Raw genomic sequence first — 26059 nt, 5'->3', positions numbered from 1 at the left:
GATGATTGTTAATTGGAAGAATACCTCTGGAGAGTTTACAACATTTGACGCTTTTTAGCTTAGAGCAAAGGTGAGGAAGATGAGTAATGATGGAGGTATATAAAATGGGTTGGAGACAGCAGACAGAGCAGCTTTGTTCTTCATCAAAGCAAAGTCCGGGAAAATTCAATGAGGCTGAATGGTGGAAGATTCAGGATGGACAACAGAACGTACTTTTTCACACAGAGATAGTTAAACAATGGAACTCACTCCCACAAGAAGTGTATGACCAACAACTTGGATGGCTTTAAAAGATAATTAGACAAATTCACGACTATGTTTGATGATGATGATATGCCTGCCTTCACCCTAAGGTCTCAGGGCAGGTTACAACAATTTAAAATCTAACATTAAAATCCACTATCGGAGACAGTAAACCTCTGAATGCCAATTGCTGGGAATCACAGGAGGGGAAAATGATGTTGTGCTGACATTCTGCTTGCAGGCTTCACAGAGGCACCTGGTCGGCCACTGAGAAGAGGATGCTGGCCCAGGTGGATCATTGGTCTGATCCAGCAGGCACTTATGTTGGCCTTTGGCTCTTCTTGCATTCTTATGTTCTTAAAAGGTAAAGGGACCCCTGACCATTAGGTCCAGTCGTCACCAACTATGGGGTTGCGGTGCTCATCTCGCTTTATTGACCGAGGGAGCCGGCGTACAGCTTCCTGGTCATGTGGCCAGCATGACTAAGCCACTTCTGGCGAACCAGAGCAGCACACGGAAACACCATTTACCTTCCTGCCGGAGCGGTACCTATTTATCTACTTGCACTTTGACGTGCTTTCGAACTGCTAGGTGGGCAGGAGCAGGGACCGAGCAACAGGAGCTCACCCCGTCACGGGGATTCGAACCACCGACCTTCCGATCGGCAAGTCCTAGGCTCTGTGGTTTAACCCACAGTGCCGTCCACATCCCTCTTATGTTCTTAGTACAGCCATAACACATGCTCCACTTCTCTTTCCCAGAGGGTGGCAGCATCACCACGATAAACTGGCTGGGGAATTTCAAACATCTGGCTAGTGCAAAAGATAGGCACCGCTTCAAAACAGGCAGTTCAAATTCTTGTCAATCAAGGATGTAGTGCCAGAAGAAGGAATTGCGGGATACATTTACTACTGTAGAAGTGAATTTTGCAGCAGCAACAAAAATAAAATAAAGTTTTTTCCCCAGAGTTGACATAATATTGCACATTGCCTTAATTCTGCAAAAGAACGAAATCTTGACCTTGAGTTAAATTCACAGAACAGGAAGTATTTTTTGGAGTTACTTTCCAGTCAGTTATTTTTGAATCTCATTTGTCAACAAGTTCACTAATTAGCTGTTGATTTGTTTCATAAAATGTTACACAGCTTGATTGTAAAACGAACACACAAACAAGCAAACCTCAAAGTGGTTTACAAATGGCAGACAGCTTCACTGAAAGAAAGCTTACTTAGGTCATTCCTTTGCTGTAACAGCTCCACTGGCTACCAGACAAACTTGACTGGCTCCCTCCTTGTTTGTCCCTCCGCTGACAGGGGAAGACTTTCCTGTTTTTGGCATGGTTTTAATAGATTTTATATATGTCTGTAGTTATAAATTCCATTCATGTTGTTTTTAAATTATTGTTTTTCTGTGTTTTTAGCAGTTCTTGTTTTTATTTGTAAGCCGCCTTGTCAGAGAAAAAGGCAGTGTGTCAATAAATATAACAATTCACCAGCACCCATCTTCCTTTGCCACTGGTTGCTACCATCAGGACAGGACTTTGGGCCCCACTCAGGGGAATTAGCAGGAGGGCCTCCAAACACAGCAAGACTGGCTTTCCACATTTTGAAGTAAGTGAAGAAATACGCATTGCCACCTAAAGAGTATTCTCCTCACACAAAAAAGACTAGTCATAGTCTAAAATTCTCTAGCTGTGCCCTGGTGCTCTTAGCTCATGTAGAACAAGGATGAACCCGAAAGGTTTGTGCTCCCAGAATCATCTGCACCGTGCATTTGAGATGCCTTCTTGGTGACAAAAGTGGCATTTCCTAGTGGCATTTCCCCACTAGGGGTGGGGAGGGGGGAGAAATGTGGTTCAATTCACATTTGAAGGCAAACCTACTCCCTGATTAACACTTTCCTAAACACTCTGTGTACTGAAATACAATAATCCTTCAAAATTTGCTCTGAATTCTGCAATGGAGTTCTTCAGCCAAAATGCTAAAATGTATATGTTATGTACTGAAGTTCTCACCCTGGGCTAGCAGGGGGATACTGTAGATAGTTTTCACTCAGGTCCACATATGCAAATAAGGGATTGAAAGTGATGTTCAGTGATTGGATAGTTACAGAAAGTTGTTACAGTAGCGTTGTACTGGAGCTCTGTATAAACAGGCTGGCTGAACCCTTCAGTTCAGTTCTGTTCTGGCTTGTGAATAAACAAGAGCTGTTTGAAGAATTGCTGTGTCGTCTGATATGTTCACCCACAACTTAACAGTATACACTAGGGTAAAGTGTGCATATATACAGAAGGGGAAACAGCTTTGCAAAAGTGCGTGTCTTAGGCAAAACGGCATAAGAAAATGTGTATTATGAGAAATTTGCAATAAAATGCTGGTGAAATTTCATGGGGATTTTTTTTTTAAAGACTATTTGCAAACTGAGGCGGAAATGTGGAGAACTGATGACTGGAAAAATCAGCAGCCAAAATTGACATTTTTGCCTATCCCTACTCCGAATTGCCACAGGGATTCTCCCTCTCCGTTTTGTGTTTAAGCAATGATTGAAGCCATTTTTATTTGGATAGGCTTTTAATGTTTAACTTTTCTGCTCTTTTAGGAATTTTCTGGCAACTGCCGTTCAGTTTTATGATCAGGTCTGATATGGTTTTTTATTACAATTGCTACTCCCATGTTTTATTGCTGCCATTTCACTGAGTGACATGTTATTTGGGGGTTTTAATTGCATTTTGCAAATCATTCTGCATAAGCTGCTTTGAACAGTATGTAGAAAAGTGGGTAAGGAATGACTATGAATATGATAATCCATCTACCTCTAATGTTCAGAGTGCGAGTGCTGTTGTTCATGGAGCCAAAACAACAACAACAACACCTACACTCTCTGTAGCCCTGGGGGAATTCCAAAAGTTGCAGAAATATTAAAATAAAAAATGAGGAGAAAGGACCCTGGGCAGGGCAGCGAGTGGGGCCTAAACAGCCCTATGAGGTCTAAGTGGGCATGAAACACTGACTGGGTGGAAGTTGGATAACTTGAGAGAGAGTGTGTGAAAGCAGTGAAGTGGCTGGACTCCTGAACAGCAACATTCGTTACTGCAACATTTTGCTGCGGATCCTGTGTTATGTATTGAAGTTCTCACCCTGGCCAAAAGGAGTATCGTGTATGTAGTTTTCACTCAGGTCCACATCAGTTACTTTAGGCGGGAAACCCTGGGTTGTTGTTGCTACAGTGTTGACAGCCGGCTGCTTATAAAAGCAGGCCGGCTGAGCTGTTTGCTGTTCAGTTCTGTTCCAGCTTACAAATAAAGAGCTGATTTGGAGAAATCGCTGCGTCGTCTGCTATGTCTACCCACTATTTAACATCCTGCACATTATTTGAAAAGGATTCTTGTAAGGAAGAAAACTGGAAAATCATCCTTTCCACTCTCTGCCTTGGAAGTCATAGGTTAGCAAGGCCGGAGAAAGCTCAACAGTAATAACAGCCCGACATCCTGTTTCCATAGTAGCCAACCACATGGCTATGGGAAGGAGGACCTGAGCACACCTGTGGTTTCCAGTCATTGGCATTCAGAGCCATACTGCCTCCAACAGTGGAGGGAGAACATATCTATCATGGCTAATAATCATTGATAAATAAGGAGATATATATGTGTATGTGTGTATATATATATATATATATATATATTAATAATAATAATTTTTTAATATATATATATATATATATATATATATATATATATATATATATATGGAAATATAAATAATTCAAATACAGAGGTACCTCGGGTTACCTCGGGTTACGAACTTTGCATCAAGATGAGAACAGAAATCGCGCGGCAGCAGCACAGGAGGCCCCATTAGCTAAAGTCATGCTTCAGGTTAAGAATAGCTTCAGGTTAAGAACAGACCTCCAGAATGAATTAAGTTTTTAACCCGAGGTACCACTGTACAGGAGCTCGTGGGGGCTTGAAGTTGCTCATCCACAGTTAGAAGCACCTGGACACAGACACAGATCACATGGGCACTGTCTTTCCCACTTGGGTGAGATGTGTTGTTTTTCTATTTAAATTGTAATAATTATCTCTACATTGGTATCTGTAAATCACCACATGCAAATCAGTATCTTTTGCCATTTTATAGTGACATGTTTCCTCTTTTTTGACAGAGCATGAGCTGCCACCCTACTAGAGGGCCTCAGGTGTTTACAGGAGTCACCGCTTGAAGAGATGCCCTAGACGTAGGGGACTTTGTTCTGCAGACAATACGTTTTATTTAGCTATCATGAGGACAGGACAGTCCTAACCTTCACCTGATGCACCTTAGTCAGTGGAATCAGGGTCCAGCTGACGCATTTTGACCTGGTAATGGCAAAAACCTTGCTTACAGGGCAGTGTCCTCTGTAATGTGTAATTCTGGTGCCAACAGAAAAACAGCCTGTGTTTCTATCCCCTATCTAGATATGCACAGGCGGGGAATTTCTACCTGAACTGAATGCTAGGTCAACATTATCTGTGTGTCCCCCAGTTGGATTTTTCCCATTCCTGTGCCTAGAAAACTCCACCATTGCCACCTGACCCAGCCAACTTCAGCTCAAGCAAAAGGAGCACTCTGGACACAGGGCTAAAGTCCATTCCCATCATGCCTGTTTGTTTTCATAACTGCAGGACATGGCAGGCTGTTTGCGCTAAGCCCAGCCAAGGCCGCGGTTCCTGAACATTTTGGCCTTCGGTAACAGCACTGCATCTGTGGCAGTCCGCCATGGTGGCCTTGTATCGGGAAAAGCAGAGCGAGACCTCTGCCTGTTTGTGCTGGGTAACTCATAGGCTGAGCGATGGCTATGACTACTTCTTCAGCCTTGTTTTCCTGCAGCACAGGTGAGAGGCGTGCAGGGCAAACTAAGGCAATAATAAATCTCATTAGGTGAAATAGAGCTTCTAAGTAATAGGATTGGTGAGCAGCAGCAAACTTTCCTAAGGGAAGGAACATAAGAGGCTCTACCGGATGTTGTTCTCAGTGGCCGACGAAAAGGCTATGTTAAGTCCACAATCAGGACTTGAGTACAACAGCACTCTCCTCACTCATGTTCCCCAGCTACTGTTACACAGAGGGATTCTACGCTGACCTGAATATAATACTGTTATGACTTGTCAGTGCAAGACACCTTAAGTTCCGAATCAAGCTAGTGTTAAAATTTAATTAAGGCCTGTGTGTTAAAACTGTGTGCCTAACTCCCGCATTTTAGAATCTAATCAAGACCTGTGTGTATTGGGCTGTGTATCAAGAAACCTCTTTAATCATAGGGAATCAACAAGTGTTATGAGCTAATTTAGTCAGGCTTATTTCCTTTTGAGGTGATAGTTTGGGCAACACAAAGGATCAAGGACAAATCGCATGTGCTAATGAGTTGGCTCCCTCCCTCAGCTGAGAGTTAGTTTAAAAGACAATGCCAGTGTTAGGTTAGTGTTTAGGATTGCAGTTATGAGTTATGCAACACTGATAGTAAGCAGTGGGCTGGAGAGGGAGTCAGAGAGCAACATCTGAGAGCAATGATTGGGGTCTGCTTTAGTCTGAGGCTGCTGTGGCTATGGGAGAAGCCAGAACCTCTTGGGGTGTGAATGCTGTGAACTCCTCCATCGTAGGCTCAGGTTGTATATATGTGTAAATAAACCATATATCATAAAGACACCATAGTCTCTGCTGTGCCTCATTGTCCAAAAGGAAACACACAAACCCTGAGTAACTGCCTGGAACCCCTGGAATCTCACACTGCTGTGTGGTGTATAACAATACATAACCATCATGATGACTAGTAGCCACTCCTCACCTTGCCCTCCATGAATATGCCTCATCCCCTTTCAAAGTTTTCCATGGCCATCACTACATCTTCTGGCAGAAAATTCCATAGTTAAACTGTGCCCTACATGAAGAACAACTTCCTTTTGTCTATTCAGAGTCTCCCACAATTCAGCTTCATTGGGTTAGCCTGAGTTCTGGTCTTGAGAGGGAAAGCCTCTCCACAATGGAATGCACCTCTGTCATGTTCTCCTGTCCTCGACCAGCTAAAAAGTCATAACCTTTCTTCACAGGGGAGTTTCTCTAGGCCCCTGATCATTTTGGTTAGCTGTTTCTATATCTCTTCCACTTTTTAAACCTCCTCCAAGTGAACCCAAGATGTATACAATGTCGTTCTCATTTTGCCTTGCAAACTTTGAAGTTGCTGTGGGAATAACACACAACACACACACATCGACTGTGTATGCACCATACTTTTATTATTATTTTTTAAATGATATTTATTGATTTTTAAATGATATTTATTGATATCTTTTAACACACATTTAAAGCACATGGCTTTACACAAAGAATCCTGACAAGTGTAGTTTACTGCCCACAGTTACAATTCCCTTCAGCCCTTAAAGTGCCCAGAATTCTTTGATTCAGGTAGGTAGCTGTGTTGGTCTGACGAGTCAAAATAAATAAATAAATAAAATGTCCAGTAGCACCTTAGAGACCAACTTAAAATTCTTTGAGTGAAAGAATGTGCTTTGAGTGTGCTTTAAGCGGTATAAAACTTTTAAAGACACAATCTAAAAGGCAAAAATAGGAGCTCTAGAATGACAATGGTTTACTGGGGACAGGTATAACCAGGGAAATTTCATGGTAAAACAGTTGAGGTGAATGTACTAGACTTGGATGTAAACATGTTAGATTCAGGCTGTACATTTCTTAGCAACTTTTTAAATTGCACATATCTTCTAACTTTTACAAATGGGAATGACCGCTTGTGAACTAAAGTTGGCTTTAGGCCTAAATCTATGGACTTTAACCCTTGAAGTCTGTGGAATAGAAGGTGTTTCTCTCTGATGACCTTGCCTTGTGCAATTTCCTGCATTGTTGATTGCTCCATAGGAAGGGCTTTAGGTGGACTTCCCCAGATGGATTGTTTTTATCCTGCTTTGAAGATCAAAGGAGCCCCTGAATGCTAATGCTGAAATAAAGCAAAATCACAAGACTGGAGAGAGCCAGGAAAGATGTGGACTCCTAGCACTCCATGTCTTTCCATCTGCAACAAAAATGGAAAACAGTATCTGGCCCTCCAGATATGTTGGACTCCAGTTCCCATCAGCCCCAGCCACCATGACCCATGGTCACTGAGCGTGGGAGTTGCAGATCAACAAACATCTAGAGGGCCACAGGAACCCTAGTTCTGACCTAGAAGCTCATGACATGAAGATGCAATTGTCTGCAATCCTAAACACCTTGTCTGTAGGGCTCATTTCTGAGCAAGTATGAATAAGATTGTGCTAAAGGACATTTATTGTACAGTATGCATTTATTTATGGCATAGCATGGTGGCTAAGAGACTGAGCTACAAACCACGGGGACCCTGTTCTAATCTTTCATTTACTATAAACTCACTAGGTGGTGTTGGTGGTTGCCAGGATGGGCATACATTATTTTCATTTCAGTTGTACATTTGGGTGTGATTAATTCTCCTACCACCACCACCTTCTTTTTGAAAAGGACACATTACTTAACTACCTCCCTGTTGCTTTTAAAGATACAATATTCAGGAATTCTAAAACTGAAGAGCTGGAGAACATCAGACTCAGCACGTTTAACGTATGTTGTGCGAGGCAGTGAGCAGCCCTGGATTGAAATGTGCAGTGTCAAGAAACTTGGCACTGCACATTTGACGACCTTGGGCCAGGGCCAGTTAAATCTCCACTTACAATACCTCGCAGGGTTGTTGTGATGACACTCTGGGTTTATTGGAGGAACGTCAAGATGCAACTTTAATAAACAGATAAAACGCATGCAAGCAAGGCTTAGGGGTTCTCAACCTGTGGGTCCCCAGATGTTGTTGGACTACAACTCCCATCATCCCTGAGCTCTGGCCTCGCTAGCTACAGGTGATGGGAGTTCAACAACATCTGGGGACCCACAGGTTACAGCGCAACCCCACACGCCTGCTCAAGAGTAAACCCCATTGAGTTCAATGGGGAGAACTCCCAAGGTAAGCGAGTACAGAGCTCCCGCCTTAAATCGTTATTTCAAGCCATAAATAAACACCAAGCTCCGGTGCGACCAACGTGGGAGCTTTAGACTCCGCGCGCGTCCGGAATGAACGAGAGCTTTCTAGAGCTTCCCGTCGTCCTTCGCGCACATCGGAAGCCGGTAACCACGGAAACGGACGCCAAACGGAGCCCAACACCGCCACCAACGGTTCGTCCCCTGACCTTCCCTTTCATCTCTGATTGGACGAGACGCTTGCCAGTTAACGCAGAGAAGCCGGCGGTTGGCCAGAAGCCTGCCGAGGAACGGGTTCGGCGAGTGCGCGCTGTTTCCGCTTCCGGGGGCGCCGCTGACGGAGCGTGCTGGTAACAGAGGAGCGAGGCCGGAGCGTCTGTGGTCGAAGCTGAAATAAGAGCGAAGCGGGCGATGGGGGCCAGCGGGGAGGATGGGACGGATAGCGAGGAGCGCTTCGACGGCATGTTGCTCGCGATGGCCCAGCAGCACCAAGGCGGCGTCCGGGAGGTAAGATGGAGGGCAGGAAGGGAGGCCCTTCATCCGAGTTCTCCTCCCGCTCCGCCGTTTAACGGTCTCCCTTCCTGGAATCTCTCTTTCGCGAACCCCCTCGCTGGCCTAGCCGCCTTTCCCCCTCCCCCTCATGATTTCCCTTCTCTCCGAATACCGTTTGCTGGTGAAGAGCAGCAGGCGACAGCTGCTGCCCGCATGTAAAAACACCTGCCATGAAATGCAACTGATTGCCACCAAATTGGATGACTTCACCTTCCTCTTTCCCTCCCCTGCAGCTCCCCACACCTCCTCCTAATATGCTCCAGAGGAGTGGGGAATCTCTGGAGCAATTCTTTTGGACACGTGCAGTGAGGGCTGCAGGGTTGCTCCAGGAGAGGGAGGCAACGTCTTGTCGATTCCCCCCCCCCATTACTTAACCCACTGTGTTCTGACACTGTTTTATTATTTCTTCTAGGTCAAATTTATGGTTCATCTAACTAGTATCCTGTCTCTAGGAGATGCATTGATAGCCAGCATAGTACTCACTTTGTTGCTTGACATAATGGAAATGTGTGAATGCCTTCCATTAGATCTTGAGAGAGTTCCATAAGCACCATGAAAAAGTTTGAAATGGTACCTTCAAAATACAGGCGCACAAACACCTCTTAGTGCATTCTACCCATCTGCAACTGCATATAGGCACAGTGCCAGGAAATAAATAAATAACTTTAATCCTACCAGGAAATGGCAGGAGAGAGCTGGAGAGTTCCTGTGGCTTGTGAGAAGACCCTCCCTGGAGTCTGAAGAGGATGTCACTGACAGCTGAAGATGCCCTGCAGAGACTGGAGGCACAGCTGGGCTTTGTTTAGGCTGCTCGGCCTCCCAGCCTGACAGCTGCTTTTCTGCACAGCCTCCATCTGCCCCCAGAGCTTCAACTTTAGATATTTTGGACTGGATTGGAGAGCAGGGGGAAATAGGCATTTAGTGGGTGCTCCCCACTTTACATGATTTCACTTATATGTGTGGAGGTCCAGAAAGTATTCTCTGCATAAGTGTGGGGATGCCTGTATGTGCTTCTGTGCAATGTAGAAAGCACCTGTTTAGACAACACAGTAGGCTTTTTGCATAAGACCACCCTTCAGTATTATGTGATGCTGATTTATGACATAGGAGGAAATTCCTGTGTTTTAATGAAAGATAACAGCATAGACCCTAAAAATCCATTTCTTGACAAGAATCCAACTTCTGTTGCCATTCAAGGATACATAAAATGTTGATCTAAGTGTGCCATAAACAGACAGCAAAAGGTGTTAAAATCACATGTACGGACATCATTGTAATACACTTAAGTTTCATAAAGCAAAAGTTTCCAGTTTCATTTATATTGACCTCTATAGAAAACAGTTTCCCCTTATAATATTAAAACTCAAGGTCACCTAATAAGTTGGCTAATAACAGGTGCGGGACTGGTCAAAAGAACTGTTTTCCAAAATAAATTTATAGGATAATGGTCACAAGTTTAGATAGCTTTAAGGAGGATTTGGCAAATTCATGGAGCAAAAGCCTATTACTATTAGCCAAGATAGGTAAATGGAAGCTCCATATTTTGTATGGGTGGGGAACCCATGATCCGTCAACTATTGCAATGCCAACTTCCATCAACTCCAGCAGCCAGAAATGGTGGCAATTTTAGTTCTGTAACATCTAGAGGGATACTGGCCCCACACCTCTGCTCTATAGAGCCAGTATCAGAATACTTTATGCTGGAGAGAAAGCCTTTTTCACATTCTGCTTGCAAGCACCTAAGTGACATCTGACTTGCTGCTGGTTCCTAGGTTACATGGACCTTAGCCTATTGAAGTCCTTAGAAACTGTGACCATAGCTAGCTTCTAGATAATTATTGATTTTTGAGCAAACAGTGGTTTTCCATCTGGGTCGTTGGGCTTGATAATAAAGCAAATCACACTGCAGTTGAGTAACGTGATTTGCTTCTGGGGTTGATGGGTATTGGTATCTAACAACAGTTGGAAGGCGATGGGTTTCCTGCTGTTATAAAATATGGAGCTTCCATTTAGCTACCATTATGGTAAATAGTGCTTTGCTCCATGAATTTGCCAAATCCTTTTTAAAAGCTGACTAAGTTTGTGGCCATCACATCATCTTGCAGTGGCAGTCAATCTTATATATATATTGTGGAAAAAATATGAATTAAAAACAAAATTGTTTGTCCAACTAGGCAACTTCCCTGCAATTTGTTGTTTTTGCACATCCTCTTTGAGAGCTTCAGTTCCCATTATGTATAACCTAACAAGAACAGAAAGGTATGTAAGAAGGCATTTAGCATGTTGACATCATGAAAGCAAAGTTTGATAGTGAAATATTATTAGCAGCCATTAATTTCATATATTGCATTGCTACTGAAACAATATTGGGAGCTCTTTTACCAATCAGATCACTTGTAAGAGACATTGAATTTTTAAAGAGCATATTCCTCATTGTGGAGTTTAGAACAAGTTCTTGAAAACATATTGTATCCTTTCCTTACAGCTTGTGAACACCTTTTTTAGCTTCTTGAGGCGCAAGACTGATTTCTTTGTAGGAGGAGAAGAGGGTGCTGCTGAGAAGGTATCCTGTTTATCAGTTGTTGTTAAATTTATAATAATAATAATATAATTTATTACTTATACCCCGCCCTTCTGGCTGGGTTTCCCACCCGCCCTTCACCAGCCCTTCACCAGCAGGTCACAGGGAGGATTGCAGCAATTTAAAATTCAGAATTAAAAACAGCCACAGCAGAGCTGTCACAGGTATAAGGTGGGCCCCAATAAACACACATCTCAGTTGTGAAAGGCCTGGAGTATATACACATCTGAAGATGACACTACTAAAAACCTTTTTGGAGAGTGGAGAGGTTGTTTGGTTGTGATTTTTTTTTGGCTGCTGTTTGAACAAAGGCTAGCTTCAAAAGCAAGCATGCTGAGACGTACTGAGTTAACTCCAACAGACACCAATGGATCAATAATTCCAGCTTGCTCTGTTTGTTCACTCCTAGAAAAGCACTAAAGTCCACTTCTGCAGTGGTAGCTTTGCCCCCGCCCCCAATAGAAAAGTTTGCGTAACAATGTGAGAAATGCTGCTGGTGATCTTAGATGCTATGTGATTATTTAGTTCCTTTGCTAATTTTAGGAGGGGAAGCATATGACATAGCCTACCTTTAGAATTTGACAACTCTTACTTAATCTTCCAGTGAATGTAAGAACTTCAGAGAAATATGTATCCCCCCCCCAAAAAAAAACTAGGAATTAGATTAAATAAAATCAACCTACATAGAAATGTGGAGGTTTTTTTTAAACCACTGAGGTCTTAAATGAGGTCTTGTATAAGAAGTGAGATATTGCACCCTCTATGCATCATTAACGCTACAGGTGGCCAGGTTGCCCTTCCATTCTCTGAGATATTTTCCATGTCAGGTCATTCCTTTTGTCCTTAGAAGTTCAATCCAAGCCTGTTTCTCAAGTCAATATAAGGAGTGGAAGTGGGATTATTGCAACAAGGTTTTCTTTTGTGTTGCATTTGTTGGGGGGGGGGTGGAATATTAATATTTAAAGTGGAAAAAAAGTTGAGGGATTTAAGAGTTTGGATTTTTCTTTACCTGGCAGAATCCTGAGGAATGCAAGAAGCCAGTAGACATTGTGGAACAATAGGTGTTAGGGACATGGAAACAGGAATTCATGTTACAGAGGAATGCTTTTCAAAAAGTTGATAAAATGAGAGGGGGGAGGTCAGTAGAAACATACAATTCAGTTACAGCTACCAGAGTCTATGCTAACAAGTCAGATTCCATATTATGGATGGAACCAGAGATTTCTCAATTCATATCTAAGTTACACACTATCTAAAGATTGCTTCTATTTTTTTAAAATGTGAGACACAATATTTTAATCTGTTTTTTTTCAGTAGGCACAAGTCTTCAACATGTCACTGTCCAAAGGGCACGCTGGATCATGTGTTCCAATGTCAGTGCTTCTGTTCATGGCCTTTAGTTGCTGCAGCAGCTGTGAAGGTCACCCAGCAGCAGGAATTCTTAAAATTCAGTCTGTTATGCAGTCAGATGACTACATCACCTCTTGCAGCAAACATATTAGAGCCCTGACCTTCAGTCTCTCTCCTCTCCCCACACCCCTCTCTCTCTCTTTTCCCTGAATTGTGGGCAAAGGTATTCCTGTCATTCCAACTCTGGGCTCTTGGGAAAAGGGCTGATAAGTTACTGCAAGTAACTTTTTTTAATGAGCCCTGATGGAAGAAAAGCTCCCTAGTTGATAGGAATCTCAAGACCTCAGTACTTCAGGGACCGCCTCTCCCCATACAAATTGTCCCAGACTCTGCATTGATCATCTGAGGCCCTTATTCATGTGCCTCCTTTTCTGTGGTGGTTCCCCATTTGTGGAATGCTCTCCCCGGGGAGGTTTGCCTGGCTCCTTCAGTACAGTGGTACCTTGGTTTACAAACGTAGTCCGTTCCAGAAGTCCGTTCTTAAACCAAGGCGTGCTTTCCCATAGCAGCAGGGGACTCAATTTACGGAACATGTTCTGCTTCCAAGGCAAAGTTCACAAACCAAAACACCTACTTCTGGGTTTGCAGCATTCTTAATCCAAGTTGTTCGTAAACTTAGCTGTTCTTAAACCAAGGTACCACTGTATATATTTTTAGGCATCAGACGAAAACATTCCTCTTCAGTCAGGCCCTTGGCAGATTAATATTTTACAGCCTTTTAAGTGTGTTTGTGGGGAGGGGGCATTATTGTTTTGTTGTTTTTGTTTTAATTATTTTCTTGTATTTTATCTTGTATTTTATTCTGTGAACCTACCTGAGATTTTGTGATGAAGGGTGATCTAGAAAATTAATTAATTAATTAATAGCCTTTCTATAGCTAATGGTTGTCACATCATGTGTCTGGCCCCATTAAAAAATTGGCTGATGATAGAACTTGAAAGTGATATGAAAGTAATCCTGATCCCCTTTATCACCAAATGTATCAAATTGGAGGGGTGGGGTGGAATTGATACTAAGTACCTTCCTTTGATAGAAGAGCCCGGCTTAAGTTAGACCACAGAGAAAGATAAAGCCATTTTGTCTACTACAGGATGCTGCTTCTTAACTAGTTTTTCACAGGATTTATTCCGTCTCCCCAGTTAATCACAGAGACATTCAGTCGCCACAACAAGCTAGCTCTGAAAGCACAGAAAGAGAAGAAGGCCCGTCAAGAGGCAGAAAAGCGGGAGAAAGCAGAGCGTGCTGCAAAACTTGCCAAAGAAGAAAAACAGGAAGAAAGTGAGCCAAGGATTAAAGAACTGACTGAGGAGGAGGCAGAAAGGTTGCAACTGGAAATTGACCAGGTGTGAATCCCATTTGCTGTAACTGGATCTTCACTGTAATGGAAGAACAAGTATATTGCTTATGTCTGTCTGGCTTGATTGGTTATCAGTGGCTTTCCATTTGACTGAAGACTGCATTTAACCAACCATGAAAGCATCAACTCCTATAGAATTATTTTGATACTGTCTTAGAATATCTCCAATCAGTTCCTTCTCTTTGCTTATGTTCTAAGGCATAGCACTTCCCAGACCGTTATACATTCTGTATCTGGAAATTCCCCACAATGTTCCACATGGCAAAATCATCACAACTACTTATAGTGCTTTGAAGTAGCAAAAAGCCCTCCCCCCCCCCCAGCCGCTTTGAACTAACAAAGGGGCAGGGTGCTACTGCTATTAACAGTAAATAACATTTCACAGAAGTTTGTAGATCTCAACTGTTATCTTCTAAAACAGAAAAAAGAGAAGAAAGAAAATGAGGCCCAAGGTATCCCTTCCAAGCCTGTTGAGAATCCAGTGGAATCTCCTGAGTCCAGCAAACAGGTAATGTATTCTCAGAAGTTTTTGAAACTTGTGAACAGATATTGGTTCCCATCTTAAACCTACATTGGTTTAAGATGGTTTTTGGTGGTGGATGCTCACACAGTATGCTTACCAGAATAGAATTCTAGGGTTTATACATGTGAACACTGGAAAACCTCTGGATTGCTTTGTTTCAAAGAACCCACATAGGAGTTGTTGAGGCCTTAGAACTATTAAAAATTAGATTCATGAGCAAGATAATCTTTCAAGAAGGTTCATGCAGAACCTCTGAACCACCAATTATACAGAAGATACAACAGGCAGGAAAAAGACTACATGAATTTGGCTTGCTAAAAGTTGAATACTAAGAAGTATTTTTACTTTTTGCTGTGTTTTGTCTAGGATACAGATGAGGAGGAAGAAGATGAGAAGGACAAAGGCAAGCTTAAACCAAACTCTGGGAATGGGGCAGACCTTCCAAACTACAGGTGGACACAGACCCTCTCCGAACTGGATGTAAGTATAGGGTGTTTTTTTTAAGAACATGAGATGTTTTAACTAGGTGATAAACTTAATGATGAGTCATAAAAAGACAAGTCTGTCCTGCATTGATTGTTTTTTTTTTTTTTTTTTTTTTTTAAATAATTTTTATTACGTTTCTTTTCATAATTTTGACAATTCAATACAATACAGAAAAACCCAAATACAAGAAACAATTTTTGATTTTTTTAACAAAAAAGAAAACCATTGGACTTCCCCACACCTTCCAGATCTGCGTTCTTTGTAGTAGCAATATCAGCAATTTGTTACCTTATTTCAAACCTTGTTGGAACTTTCCATTATTATGTACCCATATTCAGTATATTGTATCTTAACTTTGTTACCTTTTAAAATAAACATAAAATGTTTGATTCACATTGACTTCTTTTCTCATTTGTCATTAATTTTACCATTTGCTTAATCATATTTGCTAAAGCGTAACCTTTCCAAAAACATGCACTGTCTTAAAGTTCATACAGCTTATAGTATTTTTGCAAATAGTCTTTAAATTTTTTCCAATCCGCCTCGACTGATTCTTCATCCAAATCTCGGATTCTGCCGGTCATTTCAGCTAGTTCCATATAGTCCATCAACTGCGTCTGCCATTCCTCCAACGTGGGTAAATCTTGTGTCTTCCAATTCTTTGCGATGAGTATTCTTGCTGCTGTGGTAGCATACATAAACAAAGTTCTATCTTTCTTTGACACTTTCTGGTCTACCATGCCCAGCAGGAAGGCCTCTGGTTTCTTGGGAAAGGTATACTTAAATACCTTTTTCAGTTCATTGTAAATCATTTCCCAGAAGGCCTTCACTTTTGGGCAGGTCCACCAGAGATGAAAAAATGTCCCTTCTGCCTCCTTACATTTCCAACATTTGTTATCAGACAGGTGATATATCTTAGCTAGCTTGACTGGGGTCATGTACCACCGGTATAACATTTTCATAATATTTTCTTTCAGGGCACTACATGCCGTGAATTTTATCCCGTTGTTCCATAACCTTTCCCAGTCTTCAAACATAATGTTATGTCCGACATCCTGTGCCCATTTTATCATGGCAGATTTAACTGTCTCATCCTGTGTATTCCACTTAAGCAGCAAGTTGTACATTCTCGATAATACCTTAGTTTTTGGTTCTAACAATTCTGTCTCCAATTTCGATTTTTCCACTTGGAAACCAACTTTTTTATCCAATTTAAAAACCTCTTGAATTTGAGCATAGTGTAACCAATCTCGCACCTTATTTTTTAGTTTATCCTTACTCTGCAGTTTCCAGTTGTCTCCAATTTTTTCGATTATTTCCCAATATTTCGGCCAATAGGCCTCCATATTGGGTCTTTTTCGAGCCTTGGCCTCCACTGGTGATAGCCACCTCGGGGTTTTACTCTCTAATAAGTCCTTATATTTCATCCAGACTGCAAAAATTGATTTTCTGACAATATGATTTTTGAACAGTTTATGAACCTTAACCTTGTCGTACCATAGATATGCATGCCAACCAAAAGCATTATCAAACCCTTCCAGATCCAGGACATCAGTGTTTTCTAACAAAAACCAATCTTTCAACCAGCAGAAGGCTGCAGATTCATAATATAACCTCAAGTCCGGCAGGGCAAACCCTCCTCTTTCTTTCGAGTCAGTTAGTATTTTAAACTTTATTCGAGGCTTTTTGCCCTGCCAGACAAACCCAGATATATCCTTCTGCCATTTTCCAAAACATTCCACTCTGTCCACGATCTGTAGGGTCTGAAACAAAAATAACATTTTCGGCAATACATTCATCTTTATAGCTGCTATTCGACCCAACAAGGAAAGTTTCAATCTTGACCAAATTTCTAATTCCTTCTTAATTTCCGACCAACATTTTTCATAATTGTCTTTAAATAAGTTCAAATTTTTGGAAGACAAATAGATCCCTAGGTATTTCACCTTTTTAACCACATTTAATTCTGTTTCTCTCTGAAACCCCTCTGTTTCTGTAGATGTCAAGTTTTTGGCCAAAACCTTAGTCTTTTGTTTGTTCAACTTAAATCCTGCAACCCGACCAAACTCATGAATAAGTTCTAAAACTCTTTTTGTACTGGGTTCTGGCTCCTGTAATGTCAAAACTAAGTCATCTGCAAAAGCTTTCAGTTTATATTGTTTCACTCCGACCTCTATCCCTTGTACCAACCGGTCCTCCCTAATCATGTTCAATAGCACCTCCAGGACTGAAATGAATAAAAGAGGGGATAGAGGGCACCCTTGTCGTGTCCCTTTTTCAATTTTAAATTCCTCCGTCACCACATTGTTCACTATTAATTTAGCTTTCTGTTCTGAATAGATTGCTTCTATTCCATTTTCAAACCCCCGTCCCACTCCCATCCCTTCCAAATTTTTCTTCATAAACTTCCAAGATATATTATCAAATGCTTTCTCCGCATCAATGAAGATTAAAACCGCCCTTGTGTTCCTATTGGTTTGCAATAGTTCCAAAATGTCAATGATGTTTCTGGTATTTCCATATAAATGTCTACCAGGGAGAAAGCCAGCTTGGTCCTTGTGAATTACTTCATTTAAGACCTTTTTAAGTCTGCTTGCTAAAATGTCTGCAAATATTTTGTAATCCACATTCAGGAGTGAGATGGGACGGTAGTTCTTAAGCTGGGTCTTTTCAGATTCTAGCTTGGGTATCAATGTGATGAATGCTTCTTTCCACGTTTCCGGTGCCCTCTTCCCCTCCATGATCTGGTTGCATACCTCCATCAAAGGCTGTGTCAAGTAGTCCTTCAGAGTCTTGTAGTATTTGGAGGTAAGCCCATCCGGGCCTGGAGATTTGCCAAGTTGCATATTCTGAATGGCACCTTCAATTTCCTGTTGAGTTATTTTACAATTCAAGATTGATCTTTTATCTTGGGTTATTTTTGGTAGTCCATTTATCCTTAAAAATTGATCTATCTCCAACTCTTTCTGAGGCCCTTGTGCATAAAGTTCTTTGAAGTATCTGTGGAAGCACTTCCTGATTTCTTCTGGTTTCTGAACCATTCTTCCTTCAATCTCTAGATTTGTCACTGTATTTAACTTTTGTCTTTTTTTCAGCTGCCAAGCTAGCAGCTTTCCACATTTGTTTGCTGATTCAAACGATCTTTGCTTCATCTGTTTGATTTTCCATTCGATCTCTTGATTTATCAGTTTAGAGTATTGTGCTTGATGGAATTTGATTTCTCTCAGCACTTCCTTTGACTTGGGATTGGTTCTCAGTTTCTTCTCACCTTGATATATTTTCTCCAATATTTTATCCTTCTTTCCATTCCAGAGCTTTTTCTTGATTGTATTTTGTTGTATCAGAAACCCTCTCATAACGGCTTTACTTGCGTCCCAGATCATTCTTTTTTCAACTGTAGTGTTCAGGTTGATTTCAAAATAATCCTTTAACGTTTTTTGGGCCTTTTTCACAATCTCTTGATCTCTTAATAAGGTGTCATTCATTCTCCATCTGAAGGAACCGGTTTGGGTAAGTCTAAGTTCTAGTTTCAAAGCATTGTGGTCGGAGCATGTTTTTGGGCAGATTTCCACCTTTCTAGTCTTGGGTGCCAGCCCTCTAGATGTCCAGATTTGGTCGATCCTTGTCCATGACAGGTGGGCCTCAGAGAAGAAAGTTCCTTCTTTACCTAGGGGGTCTTTTGTCCTCCATATATCAATCAGATCCAAATTGTCAATCAGTTCAAAGAAAGTTTTAGGCAGTCTGCCATCTGATGTTAAGTTTTGATTTTGAGACTTATCCATATGTGTAGATACCACTCCATTCATGTCTCCCCTGTCCTGCATTGATTGTTAAGGGGGGGGAAATACAGACGGGCGGTCAATAACATTGGGAGTTGGTCTTTCTGGGTCTCAGTCTTGTTAATTAATGACTGTTTCAGACCATACTAGTTTGGGACACAGAATCAGTTCCAGAAAGAAAAAACTTGGAGGCCTGATATAGCATCTGTGGCGGAATAGATTGCCGCAAGTAACGGTTAACAAATTGTCCGTACCAGAGGTTTATATGTGTGGATTCAATGCTCCCTCTTGCTCCCTCTCCTGTCTAGCTGGCCGTCCCATTTAAAGTCAACTTCAGGCTGAAGGGTAAGGATATGTTGGTCGACATACAGAGACGGCACCTGAAGGTGGGACTGAAGGGCCACCCACCTGTGATTGATGAAGACTTATATAATGAAGTGAAGGTGGAGGAGAGTTCATGGCTGATTGAGGATGGGAAAATAGTCACTGTGCATCTGGAGAAGGTAACAGCAAAAGATTCAGACCATGTTCATGCCTAATTTTGGTAGAGTTGTAAATTCTTGAATGTGCTGTTGAATGTCCAGTTGAAGAGAGGAGCTTCAAAAACTGAGCTCGCAATGTGAATACTACTTTTTGTTTTGTCTGATCATCCAAATCAAATGGGCTACCATGCCACAGTGAGCCACAAGGCCAGGATGTTATCTGAAAATCTTTGGCCACCTCCCTTTCTATCCCACGTCCCCTTCCTCACCCCCTGCTTTTCAGAGCACGTACTCTTTTCCGTGGAATGCTCTCACCAGGGAGGTTCACCTGGCACCATCATTATATATATTTAGGCACTAGGGAAAACTTTTCCCTATAACGAGGCCTTTGGTCTTAAACTATCTGCAACCTTTTAGGAAGTGGGTGATATTTTTTTAATCTGTTTCCTCTTGGCTTTACTGCCTTTTTGGTTGTAAATTACTTTGGGTTGCCCTAGCCTACACTAACAATTTTAATGAATAACGCTGGTTGTGAAAACATTTAATTCTGCAATCTTGTTTCTTTTAGATCAACAAGATGGAATGGTGGAACAAGTTAGTCCAAACAGACCCAGAGATTAACACCAAGAAAATTAACCCAGAGAACTCAAAAGTGAGTGCTTTTCCTGCTCAGTTGTGGTCATGCCCTGCTTGTGGGCTTTCGACAGGCATCTTGTTGGCTACTGTAAGAATCAGGATGTTGGACTAGATAAGCCTTTGGTCTGATCCAACACGGCTCATTTCATGCTCTTAATTTTTTATTTAAAAGGATGAGTGACAGCTTGTTGTTTCATGGAACAAGCACATATACTATTCATCTGGAGAGTTCATCATTTGATAGTGTTCACTGGGTCAGAACAGAGGAAGCTGTCTTCTGTCAGATCAGACCATTGGTTTATCTAGCTCAGTATTGTCTATACTGATTGGCAGCAGCTCCCCAGGGTCTCAGACAGGGGTCTTCCCTAGCCGTTCCTAGAAATGCCATGGATTGAACTTCTGCATAGAAAGCAAATGCTCTGTCACTGTCCTTTCCTGATGTATTTCCCACAATGAATACCTTTCCTTGGTTCAAAAATTGTCAAGATTTTGTGCCATCTTCAATGGGAGAACTCATAGAACACAAAGTCATTACACACAATCCTGTGGTTCTCAGAAGTTGGTGTGCTTCCCTAAAGAGGCACAGGTTTCTCCTTTTATATGCTGCTGCCAGCAATGGTTCTGGCTGCTCAGCCCGTGACTCAGAGATCCTTGGTATGCACTGCTGCCAGGAAGGCAGCAGCTAGAAAGTGCTGAGAAGGAAAGGGCTGGGGCGTGAATCTCAATTATTCCCAGCACCATAGTGAAACCACATTGCTTTGTTCCCGTTGCAACCAGTTATCAGATCTGGACAGTGAAACCCGCAGCATGGTGGAGAAAATGATGTATGACCAGCGGCAGAAATCAATGGGGCTCCCCACATCTGATGAGCAGAAGAAGCAGGACATCCTGAAAAAGTGAGTAAGACCAGTTTGTGTGTCTCATGGGGAATATGAGGGGAAAGTATGAAGGGTCGCTCTCTGAGCACAGATATCTGCATTTGTGCATTGTTGTACCACCAAATTACCTGTACCCTTGATAGTTTAAAATTCAAAATCAGTAAAATATCCGTATAGTCAACAGCATCACAAACCAACCCACATCTTGGTGGCCAGTGAATGCAAGAAGTCCTTGTTGGTGAGAAATGGCTCACCTGTAGCTCTAGTTCAGCTCTAGGTCCAGGGAGTAGGGCACTGTCCAGGAACAAATGACCTGGCAGTACCATCTCGGCTTTTATCAATTACGTGGTGTGTAACTATAATTTCCTCAGAGCCAGATTGCCTAACCTCTTTCACCCCAGCAATAGATGGATCTCTAGACATTCATTTATAGCTTTATTGCCCTGTTTGGCAGAGGTTGCCTATATGCTTCTGTGAGTAATTATCCTGTTAAGGCCATGCAGGGTGATGCTTCCTGCTCTCTGGGTTGGAAAGAGGGTAACTACAGGGCACACAGCTACCTACCTGGCAGTACCATCTCTGCTTGGCACAATTACGTGCTATGTGACTGTAATCGCCATGTGCTTCAAAGCCAGAACAAGAGGCTGATCACAATAGCAGTATCCATAGCCTCAGAATGGTCCCACTGAAATTAATGGGTATGACCAGCTGAGAACTATAAATTTCAGTGGGTCTACTCTGAGAAGAACTGAGGTGCTATGTACTGTCTTAATATTGGCAAGCATCAAATGCAGCAGCATCTGCTTCTGTTACCTGTAGAGCTTTGTTCAATGCTTCAGAAGAAGTCTTTAGTGTTGCTGATGAGCTGAGAATTTGCACTTTCCTCAAGTATATGTCCAAGTCAAAAACAGGGTCTTTTTCAAGATTTCCACCATGAATCCTATTTTCCCTTCACTGCTGCTAATGGCTGTAATGGTAAGGAGGCTGATTTAAATAATAGTTTAGCTGCTTCACATCTGAGCTAATTGACTTTGGGCCAAACAACCCTCAAATACACTAGTAGACCATGTGCAGTTATTCATCTAGTAAAGGTGTCCTCTTTCTTATCCAAGATAGCACATTAGATGTACATTTAATAGTACAATAAGCAAACAGGTTGTGAGAGAATGGATTTGTAGCAGTCTTGTAAAAAAGCCCACGAAAGTTACTAGCCTGCTGGTGGCTGGCAAATGAGAGATGGGCATCCTTCTACATTTCTATGCTGGGCAATGATTTTTATCCTCTGGCAGCCTACCTGCTTGCTTTGCTGGATATTCAATCACCCATGCACGGTTTTTTGCTGCCTGTGGCTACTAGACAAATACAGGCTGATAGTTTTAAGATTGCCAGTCCAAAATGACTTGCCAGGTGACAAATTTATGGAACCTGGTAACTTGGAAGCCTACAATCTCTTTGCTGTTGCTCACTAGCACAGACCACCCAGCTACCTGCCTGTTTTGCCAGACTACGCATGTGTCCAGTAGAGTGACTTTAAGGCAATGCTTTGAACTTCATCCCATCAATTGGGCAATGTATAAAGATCTAACTTGCAGAATCATCTTTCATCTGTATCTTTCATGTGCTTGATGCACCTTAACCCACTTTTCCCTTCAGTCCCCTTCCATATTTTGTTTCACCACCACCACATTTTCTCTTCGTTTGAATGTTAATGTGTTTATATTCTTTGTTTCATTTGTAACTGGAGAATTGCAAAAATATAATATAAAGTACAGATTTGTCACCAAAATAAACAAGGGCATGAGCTAAGTGCTGCATAAAAGATTGCATACTTCTGTGCAGTGTTCCTGGCATGGTTTTGGTGGTAAAGAGACCCAAGTCAGAGCAAATCTTCCAGAAAGATCTGAAGCCTGACTTTTAAACATGTTTTTCTCTAAGGTTCCCCTTCAGTCCATGGTGTTCTTATTGCACAAACAGAAATGATGTTTGCATAGACTTGAAAACTCATTTCTATAAGCCAGGTGCTACGTGTCTGAACTGAAGCTAATAGTTCCCAAGGGCATGTTAGATTAATTTGTCATTCCTCATTTACAACTGTAGTACGTCGTTATGGGGCAATTTTACTGATACTGCTAATGGGAGACTTAAGGCAGCATCATAGGCTACAGTCAGTCAGAGTCATAATGATATCAGGGTCACCTGTGATGTTCCAAGACAGGGTGGAGGGTGGTCCTGCAGTAGCTTAATGACTTTAATAACCAGTATGACAGCTGCCTGCATTTAAGAGGCTGCTTTATTTTTCAGATAATGGCCCAGGGGCCAGTAGTGTGTTTTCCTTCACAAAACGGACCCTTTCACAAGTATATACCAGTTGCTGAGAATCACGCGTGGGGAAAAGCATGTTGTGCTGCAGTCCTGCTTATGGGCTTTTTATTGGCATCTGGTTGGCCACTGTGAGAATGGAATGCTGGACTAGGTGGGCCTTTTCCCTGAGCCAGCTGGTTAGATTGCATAATGAAGTTGACATCGTGTAGCAGTGAGGGCATCTTCCCTAACACTGCACATGAACTCAAACATGCAACAACCAAAATGGGTAACATCAAAGTGTGGAATCTGTTTTCAGCTTGATGCAATTCCCCAAACCCCCAGTGGTAAAACATCAACCAATAAAACACGAGGCATGTGGACCGTAATAAAAACAATGTGATTTTTTTAAAAAACAAAGCATCTGTCAACCAAAACTGTAACTCTTATAAACTGTCTTGAAACCCCAGAGTGTACAGTAGCATACAAGAGCTATAAATAAATGCTGAAAGCAGCAATACAATCCTGATTTTTTAAGTAAATTCATTTTTACCTGTCAAGTGAAACTCAGAGTAGGTACATGGTCCTAGGGAGGGCAATACTGATTTTCACGGACTCATAACATTGCCTTGCTGATTCTTCTTTACTAGCTTTTTCAACTAATGTGTGCTTCTCTCATATTTACAGGTTCATGGAACAGCATCCAGAAATGGATTTCTCAAAAGCAAAATTCAACTGATATGGTTGGCCTTTTTCTTCTCCCCTCCCCTCCTCTAAACTCATTAGGATAAAATATAAATGAAAATAAATCAGCAAGACGGTATAGTCGTTTCACCCAGCCCTGGGACTGCTCACACCACCTCAGAGTGAACTTTCTGTGTAAAAAGAGCTGCACTGGTTAATCCATGTAGCACACTGCTTACGCTTCTGGATTTTCAACAGCAGTATCAATCGCCTAAGGCCCATTTTACCTCTGCACAGGGAAGAATATTTCAGGGAGAGGAAGGAGTGATGGGAAAAGGGAGTACTATCAGATTGTCCCTTGGTTCTTGCTTAGTGTCTAGGAAGTATCATTTAAAATATAATAATTTAAGTAGCGAGAGAGACACTCAGCCTTCGTCATCCTCTACTCTCCCAGCTCCTACTCTTGAAATCAGAGCTGAAAGTCTTCCTGCAGCCTTCCTTCTACAAACAAAGCAACCCCTGCAGACTTCTAATTCAGTGCAAGAATACTGAGCATTTTCAGACATTGCAAGAAAAAATACTGACAAATTTGATCCACGGGTGTCTCATGCTTCTTGCACTTGCACCATTGTCCCCAAAGAATAGCTTGTGTTGGAGTGATGAGCGTTTCACTCAAGAAAGTTCCCATTAGACGTTAAAATGAAAGCAGGAGAAGCAGCTTCACAAAACACCCATCTATCTGCTTGTCAGAACTTTCTATAACCTCTAAAGTTTCCGTAGTATTTCAAGTGTTACATTCAGAAGCTTGGAGGCAAAAGGGATAGATGGCTTTTGCATCTGTGTTTAGGCTTATGGGTGGAGTGTAGGAGTATCAAACTGCTTAGGCCACATCAGAATCTGGTATATCCGTCCTACATGTTGTTCCACTTGGATCTGTCACTCAGCTGTTTCTGCCAGTCCCTGATATACCCATTTCAGAGCTTCAATCGTGTATATTTGCCCCAGATATTAGAGGTTTTTGCCCTTCAGAATGACTTCCTTATCCTTCCTGTTGCAATACTGCTGGTGATTTGGCCTTACATAACCAATATTTAGGAATAGGAAGGGTCTGTTAAGTGATCAGTTACTTCAAAAAGGTTGACTTGCTCTACTCTTGTTGTAGCTAAAATGAATTGATCCATACAAACAATGCTGGTGTCTAAAACTAGCAGTAGGCAAGGTTTTTCTGCTGTCCACAGACACATGTTGGATGGCGGACAGATCTCTGGTTTGTTAGAGACCAGCTGTCCACCTCATTGAAGCGACTCCACATACATTCCCCTTTCGGCGTTGGACATGCCAAGCAAGAGCCTTCTGCATGTTCTATTTTTTTTGTGGTGGTTGCTTTAAAAACAGCTTGTATTCTGCATGTATAAATAAAAAGGTGAAGTTTTCATGTGGTGTCATGTGACTATATTCCAGTTATCCATTTACCAGAATAACTTTTGAGCCACCAGAAGGTAGCTAGCAGCTCTTACAGAGTTTATGAAGGTATGGAATATTAAAGAAAAAATGGTCCATACCTTCCTAAACTGTAATTAGAGTATTTATGAACCCTCGTTCTTCCAGTGAAGGAAGAGCAGTGACTGGGAATAAAATATAGGCAAGGGCATAGAATATATGGCATTCAAGGCAGTGCTGGTTTCAGCTGATGGGAGTTGTAGTTCTGAACACCTGGAGAGCACCAGGTTGACATAGACTGATGTACAGCATTGTAGCCTGTCATTTTAAATAAGTTCCAGGCTGTCAGCCACCCCTCACATACTTTGACAGTGGGCTGTTCCACCCCTGCTCCCTGTGGTGCAAGCTGCAACCTTTCCCCTTTTTCCTAAGCTGACTACAGGCCATTGACCCCATTCATTTGCGCCCTGTGGCCATCCCATGACTGTTTGACTTTCCACCATGAGGCAACAGTATACAGTGTCCCTGTGCCATTGTGCTCTTTTGTCATCCTCTGAACCTTGGAATGGCCTTGGTTGTCTACCGACCCTTGCTGGCTGGCAGATGACAAAGCTTTCACCTGTTTTGTGCCTGCAGAAATGTGTTTCTCTTCCTTGCAAGTCTGATTATCCTGTCTTTTG

At 42.0% G+C, this 26059-nt stretch overlaps 1 protein-coding gene across 1 annotated transcript; it reads left to right on the top strand.

Annotated features, from left to right (window-relative positions):
- The first annotated feature begins 8406 nt into the window (after positions 1 to 8406).
- Positions 8407 to 25374, top strand: NUDC (nuclear distribution C, dynein complex regulator). Its single transcript, XM_083627753.1, has 9 exons — positions 8407 to 8777; positions 11308 to 11385; positions 13953 to 14156; positions 14592 to 14678; positions 15060 to 15173; positions 19267 to 19461; positions 20009 to 20092; positions 20854 to 20972; positions 23943 to 25374. The coding sequence occupies exons 1-9, from the start codon at positions 8682 to 8684 to the stop codon at positions 23992 to 23994; spliced, it is 1029 nt and encodes a 342-aa protein (XP_083483879.1). The 5' UTR covers positions 8407 to 8681; the 3' UTR covers positions 23995 to 25374.
- Positions 25375 to 26059: the final 685 nt, after the last annotated feature.

The sequence above is a fragment of the Podarcis filfolensis genome (genome assembly GCF_964270895.1).
Source record: "Podarcis filfolensis genome assembly, chromosome: 8".
In the NCBI taxonomy this organism is placed as follows: domain Eukaryota; kingdom Metazoa; phylum Chordata; class Lepidosauria; order Squamata; family Lacertidae; genus Podarcis; species Podarcis filfolensis.
The sequence above is the reverse complement of the archived record's forward strand: the minus strand, read 5'-3'. Positions and strand labels throughout refer to the sequence as shown.

Bases quoted from the DNA above. Each gene is read 5' to 3' on its own strand.
- NUDC (XM_083627753.1), top strand. From the start codon at position 8,682: ATGGGGGCCAGCGGGGAGGATGGGACGGATAGCGAGGAGCGCTTCGAC. The intron at 14,679-15,059 runs GTAATGTATTCT...TGTTTTGTCTAG, and splicing joins CTCCTGAGTCCAGCAAACAG to GATACAGATGAGGAGGAAGA. The intron at 15,174-19,266 runs GTAAGTATAGGG...TCTCCTGTCTAG, and splicing joins AGACCCTCTCCGAACTGGAT to CTGGCCGTCCCATTTAAAGT.